The sequence below is a fragment of the Arachis stenosperma genome, chromosome 9 (assembly GCF_014773155.1).
Source record: "Arachis stenosperma cultivar V10309 chromosome 9, arast.V10309.gnm1.PFL2, whole genome shotgun sequence".
In the NCBI taxonomy this organism is placed as follows: Eukaryota; Viridiplantae; Streptophyta; class Magnoliopsida; order Fabales; family Fabaceae; genus Arachis; species Arachis stenosperma.
In genome coordinates this window covers 138,355,799-138,370,129 of record NC_080385.1, presented here as the reverse complement: position 1 = coordinate 138,370,129, position 14,331 = coordinate 138,355,799, and the positions used below count along the sequence as shown (strand labels likewise).

Below are 14,331 nucleotides of genomic sequence, written 5' to 3'. Positions count from 1 at the left end.
TAGTCAAATTCGATCTGCGAAAACCCCTAACAGTGGCAATGCAAGTTGACGGGTTCCGTTGTATTTTCTCAATCGTGGCTAGGCTACCACAGACCACTCCTGACGTGGTGTTCCCTTGAGACCACAAAACAAGTTCAATAATGATGTAAGATCTGAAACATTGGAAGGAACCATCGCACGCAAAGGGAGCTAATGTGATGTTGGTCGGGTGAGAATGGAACGACAAGCATGGGAGTATAATTCAGAAATAAGCAGAACGGGAAAGGAAGGTGTGGAGTTGGGTGACTCACCCTGGGGCCTAGTTCAATCTTCAATCTGAGATTGACACTTTAATGAGCCTTCTACATATGCTTTAAACTTTAGATCTAATTTTTTTGTTTGATTTTGGTCTGTGGGCTTCAGTTTCATTAATGGAATTCGGGTGACAATTTTATTTTGGATAATAAACTAAGATTAAAAAATATTTTAGGAATAATTGTTATTTCTATTAATTATAATTAAGATTTATATTTTTTCATAAAAGTCGCTTTACATCTAAGCCTTTTTGGCATCTAAATCCAATCAAGTTGGCCCAAATCCAACAAAAATTAATTTTATTAGTGGAGCGTGAATACATGCTCCAACTACATAAATGTTTCCGCGTTTCTCTCCTCCTCCTCCTTCTTCTTCTACTTCTTTGTGTTTCTCCTCCTCCTTCTTCGCATTCTTCTTCCTTCTTCTTCGTGTACCTCCTCCTTCTTCTTCGCATTTCTTCTTCTTGGTTTTATTCCTCTCAAGAGAGTAAATCAAGAACAATTTTGAGAAAATAAAATAAGAAGGAGAAGATGAAGAAAAAAAGATGAAAAAGAAGAAGAAAATGAAGCGGAAGATGAGGAGGAGAAATTCAAGTGAAAAAAAAAACCAACTGAACCTAAATTAAACTAAAAAATGAACCGAAATTTCTTAAGGAATAAAAAATTTTGTCAATACTTAACAGTAGCATCAAGTAAACCTCAATTAATTCACAAATGAATCAAAATTAGTTCAGATTTGAACAAGCAGTCAAAAAGACTCAATCATCAATAAAACACATTGAATTCATTTTTGGATCCAAATAAACCTTAATTAAACAAAGAAATAAACAAAAATTATTTAAGGAATAAAAAATTTGGTCAATACTTATCAATTGCATCAAGTGAACCTCAATTAACAGACAATTTGAACCGAAATTAATTCATATTTAAACAAGCAATCAAAAAGACTCAATCATCAACAAAAATACATCGAATTCATTTCTGGATCCAAATGAACCTTAATTAAACTAAGAAATGAACCGAAATTACTTAAGGAATAAAACATTTGGTCAATACTTATCAGCAGCATCAAATAAACCTTAATTAAAACACAAATAAACTGAAATTAGTTCAGATTTGAACAAGCAGTAAAAAAGAATCAATCACTAACAAAAATCATCCAATTCATTTTTTGATCCAAATTAACCTCAAATAAACTAAGAAATGAACCAAAATTATTTAATAATGGTATTAGAGAAATTCAGAACCAATAAAGATGTTAGCAAAATGCTGGTGTTGTTAGTGATGACGATAACAAAAGAAAAAAATAACGAAAAAGGAAAAAAAGAAGAAGACAACGCAGCATCAGGATCCAAATGAACCTCAAATAAACTTAGAAATAAACCAAAATTATTTAATAATAGCACCAGAAAAAATCAGAACCAATAAAGATGTCAGCAAAATATTGGTGTTGTTGGTGATGATAATAACGAAAGAGAAAGATAACAAAAAGGAAGAAGAAGTGATGGCAATGAACGTGCACGCACGAATTTAAAATACTTGATTGGACTTAGTTAGGGTTATGACTTGAATGTAGAGATTTATTCATTTTCATAATTTTAAAAATAAGATTGTTGTTAAAGGAAAGATAATGTAATGAGTAAAAGTAGGCTTAAAATCTAATTAACATAATTTATTAATTAGTGTGATTAAAGAAAGGTAATGTAATGAATAAAGTAGGTTTGAAATCGAATTAACATAATTTTATTAATTAGTGTGATTATTATAAATAGAGATAAACAACAAAATAAAGCTTTGTCCCATTAGGTGGGGTCGGCTATATGAATCAAACGATATTATTGAGTTCTATCATATATCATGTCTACAGCGAGACCGTTTACATATAGATCTCGTTTGACCACCTCATGGATGGTCTTTTTAGGTTTTCCTCTGCCTTTCACCGCTTATCCATCCTCCATCTCATCCACCCTCTTGACTGAGTGCTCTGTCGGTTTTCTTCCCACATGTCCGAACCACTTGAGACACGATTCTACCATCTTTTTCACAATAGGTGCTACTCTAACTCTCTCCCTTATATTTTCGTTTCTTATTTTATCCACTCGCGTATGACCGCTCATCCATCTCAACATCTTCATCTCTGCCACACTTAATTTATGTTCGTACTCCCCTTTAACCGCTCAACACTCTATACCATAAAATATAGCCGATCTTATAGCAGTGCGTTAGAATAATAGTATAATTAAAAAAAAACATGAAATTAATAATTGATATGTATCCTTCTTTAGAATTCCATTAAAGAAATTATTTTCTCCTCCTCTCTCATTTAAATTGATTCTCCCTTGACTCCTTCGTATAACCATTAATTATTACCTATTTCAATATCCTTCCCTTTACACTTAACTTATAGTTGAACCAAGACTTGTTGATTGTTATAACGTTGTTGAGTAAATATTCAACTCGGTCTTTGTCCATTTTTATGAAAGATAAAATGATTTGTGTCCAAAAAAAAAGGATAATTTGACTCTCAACCTTTTTATTTTGGGACAATACGATCTTTCTGTTAAAAAATCTATTAAATAATAACAAAAATTAGTTTTGTGGAAGTTTTATTTGTATTTTGTGGGGGTTTTAAACCTCCACAAAATTCTTTTCAACAATTTAACCAATTACTACCACTATCTTCTTTATCCTCATTATTATCATTCCTACCTCTATTATTTTTATTACTTTATCATCATCGTTATCTCCTCTACCGTCATCATCACCAATACCAATATTATCAACATTAAAGTTCTCTTCTTTCATTTTTTATTCGATATTTTTTTCCTTTAAAAGGAGTATTTGTACTACAATTACTTTTTTATTGCGACATCATTTTTATCAATGGTTTTTCTTCAATTAACCACCATTGATGAAGAAATTTTTCAAAAATAAACTTATTAATAGTTTGTTGAGGTTTAAAACCCCCACAAAATACAAATAAAATTCCCACAAAACTAATTTTTGTTATTATTTAATGGATTTTTTAACAGAGGGATCGTATTGTCCAAAAATAAAAAAGTTGAGGGTTGAAGTATCTCTTTTTTTTAGACAATGATCGTTTTATCTTTCGTGAAAATAGACAAAAATCGGATTGGGTGTTTACTCTAATGTTGTTGTTGATAATTAAATTAAATTTGATTTTTTTTTTTAGTAAAAATTTGAATAGTTAAAGTTTGCTATTAATTAGACAAGTGTACATGACTAGTAGCAGCATTGATGACAAATAAGATGCTAAAAATTGAAGATTGCTAACATATGTCTGAAATGTCATAATTATAAGCAAGTTTTATTCTCACGAGACCACCCATCTTTTTTTTTTTTTCAATGTCAATCTTACACCACTTATATATATGTAATGTGTGCAATGGAAAAAGAAAAATGTTAATGAAAAAGAGAGTTCGGGTAGTCTTCCATTTCGTATGTCATGAGAATTTGAAAGAAAATTTATTTTAAACTTATATCAAGTTATCTACATGTGAGTAAATAAACTTGAGACAAATTAATTGGGAGTTTAAATTTACGAATTTAGATTTTGTAAAACAGAGTATATTCCCAAATAAAATTTTAAGAAATTTTGTATAAGAATGTTTTCGTGTACAAAAAATATTATGTTGAGGTTTTTGAATTTTATAAAAATAAGATATATAAATTCTTATTTCATATTTTTAAAAATTTATTTGTCTAAGTAAAAATAATGGATCTAATTAAAATAAAAATTTATATGTTTTTTTTTTTTAAATTTAAAGACCTCAATATAATAAAAAAACTTTTAAAAATTTATTTGGGCATATACTTATAAAAAAAACTTTGTAAAATAATAAAATGAAAGATTAAACGCCATTAAATTTATAATTTCTACTACATATGAATCCTACTATATTAATTCAATGACGATTAAATATTTACTTTCTAACTTTATAAATTTCCACATTTTAGAGAATCTTGATCAACTTACAGTTATTGTCACAAATGGTATATCCAGCCAATGGATTTAGCGTTGTGCGTGGCTCTACCTGTAATGTCACTATAAATTCATGACCCACACAACAAACCACTTAATTAATTAAAGAAAGAAATTGCCTTATTATAATCTTGCATTGGTTATGTCATCTAATATCATGCATATAGCAATTTTGGCAGAAAATGAGTCATACAACATAAACTTTATAGTATTCTCCTATACATGTCCTACTACTCTCAGGTCCTACTCAAGAACAGGATTTCCAAACAACATGCATTAAGAATCACATATTCACATTCAAATTCAATAATCCTCCTCCACCAAGTTCTATCAAAACTATAGTCAAGAATCAAGAGATCATATAGTAATAGGTCCGTTTTATAATGGAACAAAAGAAATCTTCTATTGTTCTTGTGTTGAGAGAGTTCAAGCCACACTTTCTGATGGTGTTAGCCCAAGTTGGCTATGCATTCTTGTATTTCATCACTGAAGCTTCCTTCAACCATGGGATGAGTCCTTTCTTGTATGTAACCTACCGCCATATCGTCGCGGCGGTTGTCATGTTCCCATTTGCATTCTTTCTAGAGAGGTACTATATATACATGTATTGATGCTATGCTTGTTCAAATCATTGATATATTTTACATTATTGAATTCAATCTGTTTCAAGGTTCAATGAAGCCTGTAATATGATTAATTATTGGAGAGAATCTATCATAAATTAAATCTGACAATAACATATATAAACTTTGTGTTATTCAAACAGAAATGAGAGACCAAAGCTCACATTTGCTCTGTTCATGGAAATTTTTGTGCTTTCCTTGGTTGGGTAAGTAGAAACAACAAAATGCATGCTTATACATTGAAACTTATTATTATGTCTAAATATAACATTTTGAATTTACAAAATTTCAGGATTAGTGTACCAATCAATATGTACTTTGCAAGCCTGCGGTACACTTCTCCAACCTTTGTTGCTTCCATTGTCAACGTCATAGCTTCCCTTACCTTCATCATTGCCGTAGTACTAAGGTTGGCCAATTAGTTTTGAGCTTCATCCTTGTATCTTCTCTTTTACAATAAGACCTAAATATTTGGATTGCGTTTTAATTTCGTTTTGAATATTTGAAATGTTTTATTTTATTTTTTATTTCAAATGTCTTGTTCTATTATATTTTAGTTCTTTGGCTAAAATTAAAATTTTAAGTAATGACAAAAAATTGTAATTGTGGTAATCCTACTGGTTGTTATTGTGATTTAAAAACAAGGTGAAAATTCAGTAGTTGACTTCGCATGAAGTTGTTTTTAGATGGATGACACGTGTTATCATTTGGTTTAAAAAAATCGGTTTATTTTATACAAATGATTTAATTAAAAAACAATTGATATATGTATGCTGTTAGATTTTTTACCATATTTTATTTTAAAAACAAATGGACTAATTTAAATTGAAAAATTGTAGTTAATTGTTTATTATATAATTTTTTTTAACCAAAATTATAATTAAAAGTCATTAAAAAAATAAAATTATCTAGTATATTGGATCAGCTCAATGTTAATTAAATTTTTTATTTCTGTTATAAAATATAAAAAAAATAATTCTAAAAAAATAATATTATTTTTGAGGATTTAAGTTTTTTTATTGTGTTTTCATAAAGTTTGCACAAAATTCAGCTATTACATTGACTAAACTTATTTATGGACTCAGCAAACTTGTTTACGCTTTAATACGATTTGAATTGTATTATATATTTTTATTTTTAATCAATTTAATTTTATTTAAATAATTAGAATTTTAAATTTTAAAAATTGTATTAGTTTGTAATTTAAAATTTAAGTAGATATAATTTAAATTAATGATTTATAAAATTGTATGTATTCGTATTATTGTACTGATATGATTAATTATATTTATTCAATTTTAAAAAAATAAAGGTTGTTAATTTTTAACTAACAAATAAATACACTTATATTATTTTTAAATTAAAATTTTTTAAATAAATGTACTCTTATTATTTTAATTTTTTAATTTAAAAAAATATATTCCTATTATTTTAAATAAAATTTAAAATTAATATAAGTAGGTTTATTTAAAATTTTAAATTTTAATATTTTAAATAAACATACTCTTCTTATTTTAAATTTTTTTAAATTTAAATAAACGTTTTCATATTATTTTAAATAAATATATTCTTTTAATTTGAAAATAATATGAATGTATTTAAATAAAAAAATTAACAACCGTTATTTTTTTAAAATTGACTAAATATAATTAATCATATGAGTACAATAATACGAATACATATAATTTTATAAATCATTAATTTAAATTATATCTATTTAAATTTTAAATTATAAATTAATACAAATTTTATAATTTAAAATTCTAATTATTTAAATAAAATTAAATTGATTAAAAAATAAAAATATACTAATACAATTCAAATCGTATTAAAACGTAAACAAGTTTGCTGAGTCCATAAACAAACTTTACGTAAATAAATAAGTTTTGTCAATGTGATAGGTGAATTTTGTGCAAACTTTATGAAAACACAATAAAAAAAATTAAATCCTAAAAATAACATGATTTTTTGTTGAGAATTAATTTTTTTTATATTTTATAATAGAAAAAAAACCTGATTAATATTGAGCTAGTCCAATATATTAGATAATTTTGTTTTTTTAATGATTTTTCATTATAATTTTGGTTAAAAAAATTATATAATAAACAATTAACTTTAATTTCTCAATTTAAATTAGTCAATTTATTTTTAAAATAAAATCTGGTGAAAAATCTAACATCATAACTATATCAATTAGTTTTTTAATTAAATTATTTATATAAAATAAGTCGGTTTTTTTTAAACCAAATAGTAATACATGTCATTCATCCAAAAATAATTTTATGTGAAGTCAACTGCAGATGAGTTTCTGTCAAAATATAAAACTAACAGAATAAAAAAAATATAAAATATTTTTAGATGCAAAAATTTAATTGAGTAAAAAACAAAAACAAAATAAAATAAAATATTTAGAATAAAAATATAACGTTTTATACGTTGACTAATTTAGCACTTGGTCACTAAAACAGCATTTTATTTTTTTATTTGTTATATTACAATGACTTGAAGTGAGTAAATTATCAGGTATGAGACTCTTGATGTTCGAGATCCCCGAGGAATAGCGAAAGTTATAGGGACAATGTTGTCCTTAAGCGGTGTAATGACAATGACACTATACAAAGGACCAACCATGAGAAATTTGTGGCGTCCCGTAATTCATATTCCAGGAAAGAGTGCTGCTGCAGCACATGAGAACTGGCTCAAGGGTTCTCTTCTTGCAGTTATAAGCTGTGTTTCATGGTCTGTCTGGTATATCATGCAGGTTTTCACCTTAATCCATAATACCAAGCGTATTAGTCTTAATCATCATATAGATATCTGTCTCACTCACTTTCTAGTCATCAGCGTGGGATGAAGGGGAGGGGAGTAGACGTGTTGGTCTCCCACACATACTTTTTTATACGTTTACTATCTAATATAAAGAAGAGGAATGTTTCAGGAGTTGTTTTTGGTTATATTTTTAATCATCGGTCCAGTTTTTTTAATCTAATAATTTAATAACATATTTTTAGCCTATATTTTTTAATATTGATGGTTAAATGACGACCAAAATAATCAATTTTATTAGCCTTTCAACATTTTTCTATAAAAAATATAACATGTCAAAATTTTGAGATAACCAATATTGTTTTGTACTATTAGATTTAGAATTTTAGGATTTATAATTTATTGTTTAGCGTTAAGTTTAGGGCTTAGAATGTATAAAAATATCTTTATTAATCGAAGTAATGATAAAAAAATAAATAAATTTTGTTGTACATGTAACATTGTTCAAATTCTGTATTATGCACCCTTTAATAAGTTATGGGTTTGTCATAGTGATCAATAGAATGTGAATTAGGAAATCAATTTTTTTTAGAAGAATATTATATGTATTATTTTTGTGTATATTCTTTTTGGTATATCTTATACTTTTTAATATTAAAAATGATTGATAAGAAGTAAAAAAAATTGTCTTTTATACCATAAAAGAAATGTGTGTATAAGTTTTTCTACAGTTATAGTTGTTTATAACCTCATTGTAATTACTAGAGTTTTTGTCAATTCTGACATGATGTAATTGATGAAATTTTAAGGCAGCCACTTTGAAAAGATATCCAGCACAGTTGTCCCTTACTACATGGATGTGCTTTGTTGGAGCAGCACAATCAGCTGTTTTTACAGTCTTAATTATAGGGCATAAACCTTCAGCTTGGACTATAGGGTTCAACGTTGACATGTGGTCCACGTTATATGGTGTAAGTAAGATATAATTAGTTCTATTTTAGGAGTACAAAACGTTTGCCTTAAAAAGTAAATAAATATAGAGAATAGAAAAATTCTTTGGTGCCTATGAAAGTTGTATCTAATTTGCCTAAAAGTAGACATAGAATAAGGTGGGACTCATCTTTTTATTTTTAAATTCTATAAACAAAATTTAGGTACCATAAAGACATTCTAATAGTGTTTCTAAATTCTAACAGTATCATTCACAAATGGCAGGGAATTGTGATAGCTGGTTTGATAATATACATTCAGCTGTGGTGCACTGAGAAAAAGGGGCCAGTCTTCGTTACAATGACTACCCCCCTTTGTACCATTCTTGCTGCAATTTTAGCATACTTTGTCTTTGGTGAGAAACTTTACCTCGGCAGGTAATATAAATAAATAAATTGTAGATAAATCTAGTAAAACTAAACAAATAAAAGTATGTAATTAGTGGGTAAAAATATTCAATTTTTTAAATGAAAAATGGGTGTAATTCATTATATCTTGATTGTTCACCAAATTAGCATGATTGTTCACCAAATTAACGTGCACTTCTTTGTCTTGATGGGGTTATGAAACCCATCTAATGTAGATCCCACACTTAGAAAAGTGTTGTTGTTAAGAATGTAAATATAAAATATCTGTTTTCAGAACATCTTCCCTCAAAAAACTTATCTTCAAGAAAAAAAAAATGTGCATAAGTTGGTATTAAATATCTAATTATGTATTATCATGGTAACTTGCCTATTAAGTATCTTACACATAAAAAGAAGGTAAAACACACTAATTTACTCTAAAATTTGCCCTTACTTACATCAAATATTCCTCTAGTTGAGCCACATACAAATATTTCCCCTAATTTACCATTTTTACACTCTAAAATAAGTTACTAATGTGAGCATCACTACCCTTTGAAAATACAAGGATTTCTTTATAGCTTCATTTTCACACACACATATCCTGTGGAATGTGGAATGCTGGGTTATAGTTCTGGAAATTGATTACTCAACATGTTCTGCAGCATCATAGGCGCAACTTTTGTCATCATTGGTCTATACTTGCTGTTGTGGGGCAAAGAAGGTGACCAAAAGATTCAAGTCAACACCAAACCGCGCAGTGGTGAAGATCCAGAATGCAGACTACAATCACTACCTTAGACTTGAAAGGGAGAAATGCAAAAGTGGAGGAAAAATAAAACGAATAAGTCATTAAGACATTTAGTTTCGTGTAATATATCCAGTTTAAGATTTCCAATTTTAACTCTATCAAATCAGCATCAAGTTAACCTTATTATAAAATTTTTATAATCTCCATTTTTACATTTTACACAATTAAAATATGTATTATATAAAGGTATCACCCTAGAATTTTGAGAATATCCTTTTCAAAATTCAAAAGGAATTTGTGACAACAAAACTAAAATAGGCAATATGAAGGAAGAAACCAGTAGGAAAATTTGACATGAACATCAATAGTTTTCATGTCATTACCATCAAAGAACACTTTTAGGTAATTTTAGTAAGTTGGCATGGTAGCTAAGGTAAGTAGACAGAAAATTAAAAGCAATGACAATATCTACATGTCCATACTTCTCAAGAAAAAACGAAACATTTATAAATAGATCATCCAAACTGCAGTGCAGAGCAATTATGCAGCAGGAGGCCTAAGCTCATGATCATGGGATGTATCACGGGTAGACGGAGGAAGATAATGCCACATTGGCATATAACCGTAATTCGGATAAACAGCGACTTTGTTGACCCCTGCTTGGAAAGGAGCTAGATTGGGAGGCATATACCCTGCAGGTTGAACAGGCAAATCTTTCAACTGTCTCTCAATCCTTTCTTTATCTGCTTTCAGAACAAGTTTCTCTTCTCGAAGTTCATTCTTCTCAGCCTGTTATAGAACACAAAATCATATCATTTAGTCCTAGGTTTAAACTTCTGGTGTGTCAAAATAAAAATCAATTACTTTGCCAGCAGAATAGACAGAGGGCAGTATCAAAAATGAACTTGTCCAAGACCTAGTACATTGAAATATTCAAGTTATTATAAATTGCTCAAAGAATACTAACCTTAGAACATTTTATTTCTTCTAACAATTTTTCATTCGTTTGTTTGAGTTCCTCAGCTTCGGTTTTTAGTTGTTTCAAAACTTTGATAGCATCATCAAGTATAGCCATTTTATCAGCTTTCGCAGGTCTCCCAGGTTCCAAAACAGTACTCAAGTCACAGAACCTGAAATAAGCACAACCAAGTTATTGCCGATTATCACCAGAGGAAGTAGCAAAACTAAACAAAAACACCGACTATGTGTTTGGTACATTGGTGTCTGACCAAACAAAAATTCTAATGTTCATATGTATCTTAACTTCTGGTAATTGTTAAAAGAATTGAAAGTTGCCAGAGAAAAGATAACATTGATCATTTGTGAAAGTTGATATAAAATTTTGCTAAAGATGCTGAATTCCAGGCCTCCTTGGTAGTTATGAAATATTTTACAATCAACAAATCGAGCCTAAAAGCGTTGAAACTTATAAATCAGTGTACCAAACACAAGCGTAAATAGATCAATGTAAAAAAGAAAAGTATAGGTAGACAATGAGAATACTAAACAATGTAAACAATGGATACGTCGGATGTTCAATTCAATAGGTATGCAGATGATTATATTCATTATTTTTAATTGGATGGTTATTTCTTTTGATTCGATTTACTCATATACAGATAATAATTGCTAGATGTTCAATTCACTTGGTGTGCAGATGGTTATTCTAATGTTAAGGTTTAGGAGGTGATTTGGGGGTATAGTGTTTTTCTACTTTATTGGGTCAATTCTAGAGCTCATTGTTCACATTGTTTACAAAAACCATTGTCTACCTAGCAAAACCAATGTAAAAAACTTAATAGTTAAGTACGAATATACAAAAACCACGTGCAGAGAGGATGTTCTTTATGCAGAAGTAGAAAAATGCCATTCACCATAGATTCCATTAGCTTAATGCAGCTTGTTTAAAGACTGACTCAGACATGAGATTAACAAATTCAGTGTTTAGAAGCATGCTTGCCTTTCATTGAGTCTCTCCCTCCGCAACTTTTCACGGCCAGCCTTTGTCCCTGCCTTGCAACATGAACTAGCATGTTTCCTTCAAAATATTTGCAACAAATTTAGCACCAAAAATATACTGTAAAAGGTTCAAATTAAGAGATCCAAGGGCAAATGGACAAAGTTGACATGATTCGTGACAGGGGGCAATGGCATTGTCTGGTCCATATAGTCAACTCCACCTAGTGGGACAAGGCTTTATTGTTGCTGATGTTGTTCTTGTTAATAAAATAACTGGGAATTAACCTATTAGAAATAAACTGCGACCAAATCTGGTGAGAGAGTACATCACTACAAAGTTATTGTGCCCCTAATCATGCATGCTTTTAAGTTCAGGGCTTTCTTGTCAATGAATTGAAATTACAGATTCTTTGATTTCTAGCTAACCAACATCATATTTTCAACCAGTTTCAGAAACACTAATTCCATTCTCAGATTCTCGGATACCAATTAGTCCATTACTTCATAATTAACAAAATAAAATACCTCTTTCTGGTTTTCTCTTGACAGACATCACTACCACCACCACCACCAACACCACCACCTCCTGCTGAAAAGCCAATTTCAGAGCTCATACTGCGAAATCCAGAAACAGAGGGTTATGTTATGTCAGCTATCCATGCATGCCAAACACATAACAAAATTAAACACACGCAATAACAAATGAAAATGAAACCATCAATTTAAAGTTGCATTGATCACCATAATAAACAAGTAGGGGAAAAAACTTCAATTTTAAATGAGTAATAAAAATGAATACAATGCAACTAGCAAATTTCAATATTTAATTGAATTTTAGATATTGATGAAGATGAAGCATGATTATGAATACAAAACACCATCAAATTACAAAAACAACAACATAATTGTTTCAAAAAGCAGCACCATAAATAAATCATGATAAACAATAAATGAAGCTAGGAGGGAAGGGAAAAAAAGCAAAATTGAAAAAAATAAAATCCCAAAAAAACAAGAAACCTTGGATTGGACCACAGGAAATCGGAGGGCTGAGGGGGAGAATGGTGGATGAAATCATCGAAATCGAAGAAATCATCAAGGGAATCGAAATCCATCTGCGATTAGAAAGGTTTTTCAGCAAAAGAACGCTAAGGTGGTTGATGATTTTGCAGAGAACAAAGCATACAACTATGTCACTCTCAGAATCAGAATCATGATTTTGATCCACTTTTCCCCTTTATAGAAAAAAATAATAATAAGGGTGAGATAACCATCATTTTAACATACCCTCAAATAATTTGACAAAAATAATTTTTAATTATTAATTTTAACAAAAAAATATATTAAAATCAATCACTAAAATCAGTCATTGATGTATTTAAATATAAATATATGTGGTTTAATTTATTTTTAATATATATTTATATTTTAATATATATTTTATACTGCTGACTGGTTTTAATGACTAATTTTAGTGTATACGTAATATAATCGTAATTTTAATTATTAATTTTATTTTGACGAATATAATTATATGTGAGTATTTATTTATAGAAAAATAATAAAAATGTTACACTATAATTTTTTTAATGCATGTTTATAGTATAAATAAATAAATTTTCTTTGAAATTTTAATATGATTTTTTATTAAATAAAAGAAATTGAAAGTATTCTTAATATACTTTTATCTTTTATGATAATTACTTAAAAAATTATACATGATATATATCTAGTATTTTTAAGGATTAATAAAATACGAATTTATACGTTAATAGTATATTAAAATTAAAACTAATTTTATATTATAGGAAGACATCAAAAGTAACTAAAAATTAAATTTATTAATTAAAAATTAAAAAATTATTTAAACGATGAATATAATTGGATGGTGTTAAATTAATTCCAAATTTAATTTTTGTAAAATTACATAAATTACAAAGAAACAGAATTTAAATACATGAGTCAATAAGATCACTGTTAATAATAATCTCATATTAATAGAAAAAGTCTAGGGACCAATAATTGTATTGAATTTTGGCTAGCATGTAATCAGCAGAGAAAAGTGAACCATTGGATGAAATTTCACATCAATCTCACACCATTAAATTATCATTGATGACTATTTAATGGCTACCAATCACATAAGTTGCTGACCCTAGCATTGCTCTTTATTTTATTTGAGAATGCTCAATGTTGTATACTTGTATCCCTTCTCCTAATTTTTCCGTAAAGAATTAAAGAATCTCTAACTTCAATTTGTTTTAGCATGAAAAACCTTATTCCATCTAATAAAATTATCTACCTGTTGATATATATATATGTAAAAAAAAAAAAAAAAAAAAGCAACCAAGGAGACAGAAAACTCAAGTGGCAAATGCTGAATATAACTCGATCAATCTCTTACCAACCATTCCAACGAGGTCAGATAACGTACATGCTTTTGCTACGCCATTTCTTTGACCCTTGTGACTTCCCTTCAGGTTTTTTAACATGTGACAAAATAAACTATAAATTATCTTTCACATGCTTTGATGATTTTTTGAGCACTTATACATCAACATTCACCAACCAAAATTATGTTGTAATATTTCTTATAAGCCTT

General features: G+C 28.5%; 2 protein-coding genes across 3 annotated transcripts; one reads left to right on the top strand and one right to left on the bottom strand.

Annotated features, from left to right (window-relative positions):
- The first annotated feature begins 4,538 nt into the window (after positions 1-4,538).
- Positions 4,539-9,972, top strand: LOC130951837 (WAT1-related protein At5g07050-like). Its single transcript, XM_057880580.1, has 7 exons — positions 4,539-4,885; positions 5,063-5,125; positions 5,212-5,328; positions 7,443-7,680; positions 8,495-8,656; positions 8,901-9,052; positions 9,688-9,972. Exons 1-7 carry the CDS (start codon positions 4,680-4,682, stop codon positions 9,821-9,823), a joined length of 1,074 nt encoding a protein of 357 aa, XP_057736563.1. The 5' UTR covers positions 4,539-4,679; the 3' UTR covers positions 9,824-9,972.
- Positions 9,973-10,097: 125 nt separating this feature from the next.
- On the bottom strand, positions 10,098-12,997 carry LOC130951838 (transcription factor bHLH104-like). Of its 2 annotated transcripts, XM_057880581.1 has the most exons (5): positions 12,750-12,996; positions 12,258-12,347; positions 11,734-11,811; positions 10,741-10,903; positions 10,098-10,562 (listed from the first exon to the last, which is right to left on the bottom strand). In XM_057880581.1, the coding sequence occupies exons 1-5, from the start codon at positions 12,842-12,844 to the stop codon at positions 10,314-10,316; spliced, it is 675 nt and encodes a 224-aa protein (XP_057736564.1). In that variant the 5' UTR covers positions 12,845-12,996; the 3' UTR covers positions 10,098-10,313. The 2 variants fall into 2 exon arrangements, with proteins under 2 accessions (XP_057736564.1, XP_057736565.1); XM_057880582.1 differs by lacking the exon at positions 11,734-11,811 and having other exon boundaries at positions 12,750-12,997.
- Positions 12,998-14,331: the final 1,334 nt, after the last annotated feature.